Genomic DNA, 13,417 nt, shown 5'->3' with positions numbered 1-13,417 from the left:
TCAAAGCAAAAAAAAAATTAACATTCTTATTTCTAAAACCCCTTCTAAAAAATTTGGAATGGCAACACCGCAAGCAAAAACTGATGTGACCTTGCGAATTGCGTTTTGGTGAACTGTTACGATGGTAAAAACTTGTACCGTTTGCGCCACCATAGAAAAAAGGTGATTCAAGTCGATCTTTTCAAAAGTAAGTAGCAATACTGTCATAACATCATGATACTCATCATAAACGAATAATAAAAACTTATTAAGAAATCTACCGGGTGGTGCGTCGCCGAGCGGAACATAGGAAAACCCATGTAAATTTTAAGGGGGTCAATTATTGGCTTCCCTGTACATTTTATAGAAAAAATGTAAGATAACTTTTTGAAGAGACCAATCTGGCAAACCCTTGTGCAAAGTTTCTAAAAATTTTAATAAGCGAATCTTGAATTATTGCCTTTTAAGGCAGGTTGAGGATTTTAAATGAAGCGGCTCTGAAATCAATATTTTTGACGGCAAAATCCCTAAATTTATTTTTACTCATTTAACAGACGAAAAACTCATTCATATTTCTCAAAGATACTAAAGTTATTATCGGCCAATTTTTGTTTTAGTTACTTAATTAGCATTTTGAAAAAAATACCAAGCACCCCTAGAACATTTATTTTTTCCCTACTTTTATTACATAAGAAGAATACCCCTTTGTAAAGCTTATTAATTTATCAATCCGAGTCACAAATTTCGAAATTATTCAAATTGGCTTTTGTAATTTTAAAATATCAATTCAATTACTATTATTATAAGTATTTGATTTCTTGAACACACGTAATCTTTGACCACTCTTGTCCAAACGTTTTTTACTTTAATTCTATTTAAAATAATCCGATGCAGTCAGATTGTGATATCGGTTTCCGAGATTCAGCCGTACGTGATACATTAAAATTTCTTCATAATGTTTGTAGATATTTCACCTACATTAAAGCTACAAATATAACCAGAACAGGCCACCGGCTCTTCAGGGTACATGCCTTTAAAAATATACATTCGTGTTTTTTCCATAAGTGCTAAAAGTTGGGGATTATCAGACGCCCAACACATGGACCACACATCCTTTCTCTCAAGTTTATGTCCCTCGACGTTTGTGGAAGGTCGGTCTGAACTCTCTGAAATATCTAGGACCGTCATTACTCCTGATACATCGATAACGGCTAGTTTTCTGTAAAATAACATATTTCAATTAAAATGCATCTATCTTTAACTCTTAATGGCGATATATAAATTTTGTTCATATTATGCATATACAGGTTATTTTTAAATTGATGCAAAATAATTTTTCAACAAAAACTAAGGGAGATCTTTCATTAAATGTTTGTTCAAAATCAGTTTACCTCCAGTTTCAGACAGCCTAAAGGTAGGAGTTAAAAATATTCTTATTATTATCATTCGACAGCGACTTAGAAAAAAAATTATAATGTACATTTCGTTCCATTTTGTATTGCGGGGTTGGATAAAAGCGGCAACGTCACTGAAATATTTTAGATTGGTATATAGTAACCAAAATTTCATAAACATTCTAAACTTCGCATGATGCGTTCTCCATATATGTCTAACGTAACATTGATACCAATCGCATCATACAAAATTCTTGACGCTGGGATTATAATATTGTACTCAGTGGCGTGTGGTGACATTTTCGGAAGGAGAATCGAATCAATGAGCATATAAAAAAATATTTTCTTACTTACGAGGTAAGTATCGAGATCAAAATATATATTTATTACTTCATTACCGCATATTATTTATTATTAATTAGTTAAAAAAAAAAACTACAGAACTACGTGAATACAATTTAGTGTAGATATTATCTGTTTTGGAAGACTATTCAATTCTGCAATGTAGGTACCATAACTCTCACAATATGAATGTAATTTTTTTTAAGTTATTATGTTGGTGACACTGAATTCTAGAAAAGAAAAGAATTTTAAAGAACATGACATGATAATTATGTTTTTTATAACTTTTATTTTACCTGTGTACTGTGAACTTTTATATTAATAAATACCAGTTTATTCACAACCGGCATGTCTATTAGTTCGCATGTATCATATTTAGCCTATTTAAAACGAGTTTCTTTAAACTTAAAAAGAAGAATGTAAAATTGCATTAAAATTGAATTTATATTCCGAGATTCCGAGGCATTATCTATTCTGCCTGACTTTCAACAGGTTATTTATAACAGATACTTATTTATACGTGATATCTATTATTCTAGCAACACAAGCAAATTTGTCTATAACATCATCGTAAAATTTCATACTTAAAGAGTACTTTTAAAAAAAAATCTAGATTCCTGGGTCTTTATCAATAATTTTTATTTATTAAAATTTTCGACGTATAACCGTCGATAGGTTCTTCTGTCACTTACATTAGAAATACTATTTTTTTTTTCTTTAAGTGCAAAGTCTGTCTTTTTAGTTTTATCCTAAATATTAAACTGCATATACCGCACTGGTACTTTTATATTATGGCAATAAATACCGTATATGGGGTTCAATAAAACTGTTATAGAGTAAGTATTTTGTGTTGTTATTCAATCTATGACAACACCTCTTTATTACACCCAACGTAGGTGAAACTTTGTCCAAAATATTTTGAATATGTGCAGTCCATGTTAATCCTTTATTAATCACTAGACCCAAATATTTGTATTTAGTGACTTTATTCAGGATTTTATTATTGATCTTTATCACTGGTTCTGTATTTTTTTTTGTTAGTTTGATTTATTCCCATGTACACAGTTCTTTCCACATTTAAACTTAATTTATTGTGACATAGCCAGTCAAAATTTTGTGGTAGTTTACTGTTAATTAATTGTTCAAGTTGTTCTTCACTTGTTCCAGAGAAAATAAGTACTATATCGTCACAAAACTTCACATACCTTGTAGTAAGGCAAGCTCTGTACAGGGTGGCCAACTAAGAATGCGAGGTACTCTATCTCAGAACGCACTCTTCGCAGAGGCTTGCGGTAAAAAATATTATTACTAAAACAGCCAAGGGAAAAACCTGGAAAATAGTTTTAAGTTTCTAAAATGACCGCGTAATTGCGATCTTGAACCTAAAAAGGTAAAGTTTTTGGGAATTTCGATGTATTAACCTAACGAAAAAAATACTTGATCTTTAAGTGCGATGTTCAGGTTCATGTTTGACGAAAATTCCCTCTTGCAGAATAAATAGTGCTGCAAGTTCCTAGAAATTACCATTGATGGTCGCCTTCGGTTTGAAGATCATATTTTACATTTAGCTGGGAAATTATCTTCTGGATGTTTTGCAGTAAGAATGGCAAAACAAGAGCTGGGAGGGGTGGTTGCACGTTCAGTGTACTTTTCACTTATTGAATCTCATATTCGGTATTGCTTGCCTTTTTGGGGTTTAACCAATAAGGGGCTACTTAACATAGTCTTTGTTATTCAAAAAAAAAGCAGTTAGATACCTGTGTTCTGCTAAGTTAAGAGATTCTTGCAAACCCCTCTTCATTTCTGAAAAAATACTAACTCTTTTTTCACTCTTTATCTTAGAAACAGCTGCTCTTATTCACAAAATTCCTAAACTACCCTCTGACACTGGCCATTTGACTCGTCGTGTAAATGATGTTCCCCTACCTATTCCTACGTCTTCCCTTACCAAAAACTCAATAATTTACATAAGTAAAAAAAATTACAATCATGTTCCTCTGTGTGTTAGACATATATCGGATGTTAAGAAATTTAAAAGAGAATTAAAGTCGCTTTTATTGGCTAAGGTATATTATAACCTGGATGACTATTTTAATAATAGGTTTTAACCTTGGACATGTTGGAAAGTTTTCTTTTTTTCCTTTTTTCTTCTCTAGTTTTGTCAAGTTAGTTATCTTTAATTCAAGTATGCTCAAAAAGTTTTGTCTTTTTGTGTTTAATTTTGTTCATTGTTTTGTCAATTTTTGAAATTGTATTTTTGTTTTGTTTTTTTAGCTTGTAGGATGCTTGTACACAAGATTATTCTTACGTAATATAGCACATTTTCTTTCTTTCTTAAAGTAGAGTACAATCTGACACTTTTTTGTTTAAGAGTTTTTGCTGTATCTCTGAAAATAAAGTGGTGGGGGGAGAGGTATTCAAAGGTTTCCGTAAAAAACACCCTATATCTTAGAAATGGCTTAGTCGATTTTAACACAATTGTGTTTTAAAAAAAGCCATTCTTGGGCTTTAACTGTTTACTACTACTACTTTAAGTTTGGTTAGTTTCACATGTCGCCGCCAGAGGGCTTTTTTGAACATTCCGACAGAAATGGTAAATTTTCTCAAAAAAATTAAATGCATTAGTTTGATTTTTTTTTCATGAAAAAGTAGCTAAATGATGTCCAAACAGGCTCGCGAAAACCGCATCTCGATATTTTATTCATATCCTAAAATTTAGGCCAAAGGAAATTTTATACGAAAATCCTATACTTAATTTTTTTAACAATTATTAGCAGGCCGTGAAAACAAAAAAAAACAAATATTTAATTAAAACACAAATATACATCAAATTGTCAATAGTTGGCAATAGTTTCGCTTACTTTTATATGTTATTTTTGTCATAATAATGCGTTTTACGAACGATGAAGCTGTGGATTGGTTGCGGTTTATTTTGAATGTCTTCAGAATGCCGCAGTAACAAACGCAGTAAGAGTTTACGGCGTTCTTGCGATGTGAGAGTTTTTCCCCGATTGGTGGCTAATTTACGAGCCAATGGTAGTTTTCGGCCTACATTTCAACGGCAACGAATTGGAAGAACCCAAGTAAATATTAACTACGTACTGGGATACATTGAAGGAAATTCTCATCTTAGCACAAAAGCATTATCCCTTGAGTTTGGCATATCGCGAACAACGGTTCAAAATATTTTGAAAGACCATAGGTATGTTTAAATAACCGTCACAATATACTGACTTATTCTAATATTCTCTGAATTTGTCTAATATTTATTTTAATTTTTACTACTAATTTTAATTAATTTTAGAATGCACCCATATCATGTTGTTTTCCATCAGGACTTCGATCGGAGGTTGGACGATGGAGTCCTTGGATGTTGGGTATGATTTAAAAAAATGCAGAATTGTTATTCAAAATTCTTTAGACGCTGAAAGATGCTCTAAAGATGAAGCCACCTTTATTAGCGACAGTAGAGTCAATCTACACAATATGCATTACTGGTCTGCAGAAAATCCGCATTGGCTGCGTGAAGTTCAGCACCAAGGTCGTTGGAGCTTAAATGTGTGGTGTGGTATACTGGGATGCAGAATTATTGGGCATACTTTTTCGAACAATCCGTAAATAGCAACTAGTCTATCTTAACTTTTTGACCAAGTTGCTGGAAGATGTACCATTGGAATTGCGGCAAAACATATTTTTGCAGTTAGATGGTTGCATTGCACATTTTGCTACTGCTGTGCGAGAGCACATTAATGCAGTTTTTCAACAGCGGTGGATAGAAAGAAAAGTCTCTTTCCATGACCTCCACGGTCACCAGATTTAACTTGTCTTGATTTTTATTTATGCGGTCGACTAAAGAACATCGTGTTTTAGAGTCAACCCACGAGCAGAGAAGATATGAAAAACCAGATTCGCAATGCAATTAGGAATATACCCAGAGCCGAAATTCAAGCTGCAGTTCTGTCTACCCATGAGAGGCTTCAAGAATATATAAAGCATAATGGTCAACATTTTGAACATCTACGCAGGCATTTAAAATCTTTTTCTTTTAAATCGGTCCTTTTCAGGGCCCCATTTTATGGTAAATTTTCATTGAATTGGTTTATATTGGAGTATTTTATAGCTTCAGTTTATATAAAATCAATTTATTTCGAAATCCCATTGATATATCTATCTCTCTTGCACTCATGGAGTTCTTAGGGGAAGTACTAGAAAGAGTAATCGGACATGCAAGTGCGATATCTTATTTTAAAGGCAATTAAAAATACTTTTCAAAAATGAGAAAATCTAATATGGCGCCCATAAGAAAAAATAAAGTTGATGATGATCGAAAAAAATACGAAACGTGAGATTATTTTTTTTTGCGTCATGTTGTAGAGCATAAAAAGTGGCAATGAAAAACTTTTTTTAGTTTTCCGATGTTTCTTTAAATAAAGTCGGTAGAAGGTAAAAACGATTTTGACAAATTTCGTTTTATTTTGGATATCTCCAGAAGTATCCGGAATTTTAAAATTTTGTAAACGTCATTTTATTAAGCTCCGAATTGGGCAATTTTGCCTCCATTTAACCGACCCCGTAACTCTTACGGTTTTCGAGATCCCAATGGTCACCCTCGAATTTGGGACACCCTGTACGTACTGCAGGTATTCCAAAGGGCCAAGACCGAACCTTGGGCTACACCAACACTTGCATTAGCTTTACTTTATATTCACCGTTCACCATAGTACACTACTATCTGCCCAGTGAGTATGAAGAAAAGAAATTTTCACGTTCACTTGTTATTTATTCTAAAAGTCAACAGTTGTTCCTAATGTACTACTATGTTTTTGGAAATCCATATTGGGGTTTTCAAATTTAAAGTTTTTTTATCCTTATACCACTTATTATCTTCGATATTTCTTCAATATTTATTTTTAAAAGTGCAATAGTTTCTTCTTCCTTCTCCTCTGTGGATGAAACCAGGACTACGGTTTTTGGTTTATTTTTGAAGCCAATCTTTAACCTATACTTGAAAAATATGCGTTCATTTCTTCGGTTATCTCGGAGTCATCAATACAGTCATTTCCATTTTCTTTCCTTATTTGCGTATTTTTCTTGGAGTGTCTGCTGCACAGTTCATCAAGTATTTTCCAGGTCTTCCTTCCATCATTCCTTGTACTTCTTGTCTGTAAATTGTTTTTTAAAGTTTTATTCTCAGTTTATTTTGTTCATTTATTGATTTCTTATATTCAATTTCAGTGTAATCATTCTGTATTTTTCTCCATCTCACATATAGCTTGTCTCTTTGTTTCAACTTTGTTACATATTCATTTCCGACCCATTCATTTTTTATTTCAATGGTTTTTACTGTTGTGTGTTTATTTTTTATTCTGTTGATGACATTGGAGAGTTCTTGAAACGCGTGGATGCACTGTGTTTAAATGGCAAACATCGCAAGCAACAGAAGTCCTTTCCCGCAAGCATTAAAATTTTTAAAAACAGTTTCTTTAACACGTAAGTGTCATTTATACAAATTCATAACATTTTAATATAATTTATTTTTAATAATACATGCGTCGAATTATGCAAAGGTCTTCTCATAAGTAAACGCATTGATCACATTTATTTCGGTATTTGAGTGTCACGTGTTTTCTAGCAATTTCTATAGAAAAAAGATACGAGACTGCAGAAAATTGCATGTCAAAATTTAGATTTGATTCTACGGAAGTATCGGAGAAGGTTTGGTGTCCTCAGAGCTACCCTAAATGTGAAGCGAGGGATGAATAGTTATTACAAGCACGTGCATATTTTTATTATCAAATTTATTTCACATTTACTTTGTTTAATACCATGTTTTAGATATACCAATATTCTACTTTGCAGTGACAAACGAAAAGCCTTGATTTTTTTCTGTCTACCCTGAAGAAGACCTAATATGGGCCGAAACGTTGGCAATAAAGAGAAAAATATTTAAACGGCTTGGATTTTACTTGACCTTACATTCAAGTTAATTAAACCTTAAGGCTGAAAGCAATTAAACTGTCACTAAAATAACATATTAGATATATGTCGTGATTAAGTGAAGGTGAGCAGAAAATAAAGAACAGAAGTCTGCGGTTTTGTGTTTATATCGACATTTTATATAGTCATCATCAGGATATTTTTTTTATATCAAAAGCCACGTTTACAAAACAAATTATAGGACGCTCTTTAAATTCAAAACATTTTTTTGTATTTAATTTAAAGCAATAAAAATATAGGTTTAAATAAGATTTAAGTACTGCAGTAAAGAAAGTGGTACAAGCATTGCAGGGATCCTTCGGGACTTTTAGATATCTTTAGTAAAAAGCGATGGATTTTGTCCATGTTGTGATTGGATAAAAAGCTGTCTTTCAAATAAAATACCTTATGTGATCGTTCTATAGGATTTATAAGCAGTAATAAAATATCTACTCGAACTCGAAAAATTAAATTAAAAGTTGCCTTTACGAAAAACAAAATATGCGATGGGGTTTCATATACAGGGTGGCGCACCGAAAACTTTTCACACCGAACTTCCGAACACACCGAAATTCCCACACACTCGTCGATTTTTGATTTTAGAGAGACAAAATAATCTCGCATTATACATCTTTACCTTCAACTCCTACGTGGGGGTGACAGCTAGACTTTACTTCAAATGGGAACCTTATTTTAAAGGTCTTTTTATGTAATTTATAATGGCAAAGTTTTAACTTGCTGTTTTCAGATTCTGTAAAATCACCACTTGTCAAAATTTGTAAAAGGCTCAGTCTACTGCAAACAGCATAGAAAACTGACCTGTTATATAATAGTGATTTCATATTATCACTTTGATTACTAAATAATGACATACAGAATAGGAAGAAAAATTGTGTATTTCATTTTCTTTTAGTGAATGAATAAACAACAATATTTCTTATTTTTAACGAAATCTCGGAGAAATCTGGGGTGGAAAGTTGTCGGTGCGCCGCCTTATATATATATAGGTAGTTACTTATAGAGCGATGGAAATGCTGACCCCGCGCCGCACGCCGGCCTGAAATAGCCGAAAATATGCCTGCATTACTGTTGTAACTAAAAGCGTTATTTTAATTTGCCGTGAATGCTTATACCCCTCCTGAAAGGCTTGAAATAATAAAATAGTATTACGGCGACAAATCAGCCACAGAGTGTAGCTATTTATTTGCAGTCACCTTTGACGAAATATCCATTTCGTTTGCAAAAACTATTTTAAATGTTATTGCAAGTGTTGAATGTTTCTGCTTCAATGATTGTATTAAAGGCCATAGTAACAAGAACGGTATGTCGAAAGGATTTAGAAAAAAGAACGGCGGGATGAAATGTTTTTTAGTGGCTTAGAATTAGACCAAAAACGATCCACCAGAAGTGTTGGACAGAAATTGGGGATTTCAAATTCAACCGCTTCTAAAATTTGAGAAAAACATGGTTACAAATAGTCCTATGCTTGGAACCTTTGGTGTGATGCTCAAATTACGAGACAGTTTTACCACTAACCAAAACTCTTTATCTCTATTTTTAATCTCGACACGTGTTTCGAGAAAAAAACTAAACTAAAACTAGTTTTAATCAATTTAAAGAAGAGAAAGTTTTTATCAATTTAAAGAAGTTTTAATAATTTAAGAAGATTAAAACTAGTATTAATCTTCTCCTAAAGTTGCTAACATCGTTAGCGAAACACGTGTCGAGAATAAATATAAAGTGTTTTGGTTAGTGGTAAGACTGTCTCGTAAATTATAAATTTTTAAATACTCCAAACCTCGGGAGATATTTGATCAATGGTGACAAATGAAATTCTGTGAAATCGTTATGGAAAAAGCTAATACCGATGAACTATTTTTAAATAATATTTCCTTTACAGATTAATCATCTTTCCCATTATATGGCAACAACAACCCCTTTATTGATCATTATTAATAACAGAAAAAGCTCCTGTGCCCAGAGCTTTGATATCGTACCCAGTTTCCTCAAAAGCCAACTGTTTGGGCAGGTATTCTAGGAGATGATTCTTTACATGTCCGAAAATATCTAGATATACTACGAAACGAAACTCTTTCTGCCGTTCAAATTCTCCTCAAGGTAGATTTGGAATTGCTACACGTTTAGCAAGATAGCCATCTTATCTTGCTCATAATGAGGTATAGTAAGATAATTTTTAATAAGTTATTTTTCTAACCGCCTTAGTAGGACCAGTGATATTAGGTGCCACTTAAATCTAATGAATTATAAGAAAACCATCAATTCTATTAGTGTACACCCTTTCAGGGATTCGAAGCAATTTTTACAATAGGCTAACATACCGTTTAGCTAAAAATTGAATTTATTTGAGCCTTTTACTTACAAAAAAAATATTATAAGTACATATTTTTATTACGTCATGTTTATTATTTGATATCGTTTAAAGGTTTTTTTATTAGAAAAATCTTTCTATTTCTAAATATTTATACATTATTTTAAGTATTAGAATAACGGTTTAATTTTCATATTGCATTACACAACATAAAACATTTTAAGAAAACTCGCCCTTGGGATTTTACGATCATTGTAAAACCTGCATGGAAAATATTTTAAACATATCTCTGCTTTTGCGCAATATTTAATCAAAATTTTGTGGCAACCCATGCGCACTTCGCAAATTCCAGAGGTCTACTAAATAAAATTTAAAAAAAGAGATCGAGGAACAGGAGTAGCGGCTGCTCAATATCGCTTGATGGTATGGTTGCCACGTGTATTATGGGTTCGCTATAAGTAATTCGGAAACGAATAATCTGTATAGCCGTATGTAAAACACTGAAAAAAATTAAATATAGGATATAGAATCTTCCAATAGACATCATAATTAGATGTGGTGTTAATGAAATGTAATGAACACGAAATTATATGCGCTGAATTGAGCTCCCCTGAACAATACTACATTATTGGTATTAAGCTATTTAGTTAACTTTTACAACTTAAGGTGGGTTCATAAATTCCACACGGTATGCAGTAAGACGTAAGAAGTAAGTTCCATGCAGTAAAGATCGTGAGAGTTCATAAATTAAAAACGTCAGAAGTAAAAAACGTAGCAAAATTCATCCTGCCTCTCTTTCTGAATATTTCCCTCTCTGAAATCCCTACTAGCCTACCCTTTTGATTGGTTATATTGGCGAGCATTGCTGATTACTTACGATTCCGTATGAAGTATGACGCAAGAAATGAAATTGAATTCTTACTTCTTACAGATTGCGTCATACGGCAAAATATGAATAGCTAGCTCCATTTGAATATTAGTAGTTTATTTTCCTTGCGTCATACGAGTTACTGCTTAACGTACGGAATTTATAAACCAGGCTTTAACCAAGTAACTTACGTCGAATTACAATTTATGGATAATTTGTGAGGTCTGGCACCAATCTTATATCTGTTTGTTAATACGATATGAGGCAAAACATAGTAGTGTATGAGTCCCGATTCTCTTCCAATAATAAGACATGTTTCGCTAGCAGCAATGCAACAAATTGAATCAACAGTCTGGTGAGTACTAACTGTAACGGAACATGAACCGTTTAGGTCCTGGATAATATCAACAGCGCCTGATGGATTGTCGTCTATATGAAATGTTTTTGATCTTGCTGCTCCCACTGAAAATATCGTTATAAGACAATAGTAAGATAAAAGGGACTAAAAAAGTGAATTGACGAACGAAATATTGGGGTTTATGTTTATATGTATAAAATAATTGAATACGCTGTAGGCAAGTGACTATTCTGAAAAATGTACAATTGTGGCGGTAATATGCTATTACCACCACAATTGTACATTTTTCAGGATTTTGGTGTATTGGTATAAAAATATCCATACCTTACTTGCTCGGACGCTACTTCATTCGAAACTATAATGTCTAGCGCTAATATGTAAACTCTTACAAATCTAACTAAGTTAAGGATATAAGTCTAACAAAAAATTTAATTTAGATTTAAAAGATCCTAAAAAAGCAAGTATATTGAAAGTTTTATATTTATTTTCAAATATGATTCACATACAGATTATGACTATAAAAAAAAGGTGACATAATAATATGATGTTGATTTTATAAGCCACACATCTTAGGACAATCATATTTTTTTACTTACCAGTTATAGACTGAGGGGTTTTGTAATGCCACACAATAAAATTATTTCTGGATGCGCAAAATACCTGATAAGAATTTATAGCAACACCCAAAGGTTCTATATTAATATACTTTCCATCCACGGGAGTTCCTACAGTATTATAAAGGATAAGTCCATATTTTCCAATACTATCTATACCTGATTGTGTTGCGACAATACAATAATCTCCACAACTTGCCATTGCATACAAGGTATTAACCCATCGAGTGTGACACTAAAAGAAGTGTTTGTTTTAATTTAATTGTGGATGGGCAAATAAGCGCGGTAAGCGGCTGTATCTCAGGACCTGTACAAGGATTTTTTTATTATAAAAGTTGCCCTGACAAAATTTTGGAACTAAAAATTAAATAAGAAAAACGTTTTTTTTTTCACAAACTTATATATTAACCTATACTTTTGATTATACTATTAGAAAGCCTAGAAAATCTATAATTTTGGTTTAAGTATCGCGTAGTCGCTTGGTACAGCGATCTGTATACCGAATCATACAGATCTGTATGACGGCGATCTGTATCCCGAATGGCATCTCGTCTTTCTATGATTTCAAAATTGCTACATTTTGAAATCACTTATCAAAGCTCAACAGCTTCATCATTTGTAAAAAGCATTTTACAAAAAAATGGAACAAAAGATATTTAGAAGAGTTTCATAACTTTTATTATTCATACTGTTATTCCAGGATATTAATTAAAAATCACACGTCTATTTTACTTAACGCATCTATATGAACTAAAAAACCAAAAACCCCACAATAAACACATTACAACGAATCTAGCATAGGACAATGACATCAAGTATTGCTTAGTCTACATTTTGCATATTGCACCAAATTCCGTTATGTCGAAATTTATAATATACCAATAAGTTAAGTTCATTGCCATCATAATTAAACTTATAATAAAACTATTTTTACAACATTTGCTATAAACAGGGTAGTACACTTTGACAGAATTTTTTTCTCGGATGAGGCACATTTTCATTTGCATGGATACGTCAATAAACAAAATAGTGGTTATTTGCTTATTGACCCACATAAAAACAACCACACTCACAAAAGTTTATAAATATAAACTTCATTGCCTTAAATTATCTGTCTGATGCTTATTATTCACCAAAAGCCCACCTAAGGTATTTTTAGTTGTGAAAGCAATATCAACATTAACAGAGGCAAGAACCCTCTGTATTTTATATGAAACAGCCCCGTTATATAAGTTTATATAACGTTTATATAATGGTTAATATATAAGTTTTAGGAAAAAAATACGTTTTTCTTATTTAATTTTTGGTTTTAAAATTTCCTCAGGGGCACTTTTATTATTAAAAAAAACCATTGTTGCCAGTTATACAGGTCCTGAGCTAAAGCCGCTTACCTCCCTTATTTGCTCACCCTATACATGATGTACAGTTCTACTGATTCATACAGGGTGTACTCGTAAAAATAAGAAAAAAGCAAATATACGAATGGTATAAAGGGCATCAATGTATGTTATACAGAGTGCAGTTTCAATTTTTTTTTCGTATAATAATAAACGTCTT

At 32.3% G+C, this 13,417-nt stretch overlaps 1 protein-coding gene across 4 annotated transcripts in view; it reads right to left on the bottom strand.

Moving 5' to 3' along the window:
- Positions 1-13,417, bottom strand: part of LOC126748213 (WD repeat-containing protein 35) — a 70,087-nt gene that overhangs the window by 34,221 nt on the left and 22,449 nt on the right. For 3 of the 4 annotated variants that reach the window (XM_050457290.1, XM_050457293.1, XM_050457292.1), the window contains 3 exons: positions 11,843-12,095; positions 11,080-11,350; positions 958-1,198 (listed from right to left, as the gene is read on the bottom strand). In XM_050457290.1, the coding sequence (XP_050313247.1) occupies positions 958-1,198; positions 11,080-11,350; positions 11,843-12,095 (765 nt within the window). The remainder of the gene's footprint in view (positions 1-957; positions 1,199-11,079; positions 11,351-11,842; positions 12,096-13,417) is intronic. The other variant, XM_050457291.1, reaches the window with a different exon arrangement.

Source organism: Anthonomus grandis, chromosome 22, assembly GCF_022605725.1.
Source record: "Anthonomus grandis grandis chromosome 22, icAntGran1.3, whole genome shotgun sequence".
NCBI lineage: Eukaryota > Metazoa > Arthropoda > Insecta > Coleoptera > Curculionidae > Anthonomus > Anthonomus grandis.
This window is presented reverse-complemented; position numbering and strand designations above follow the sequence as displayed.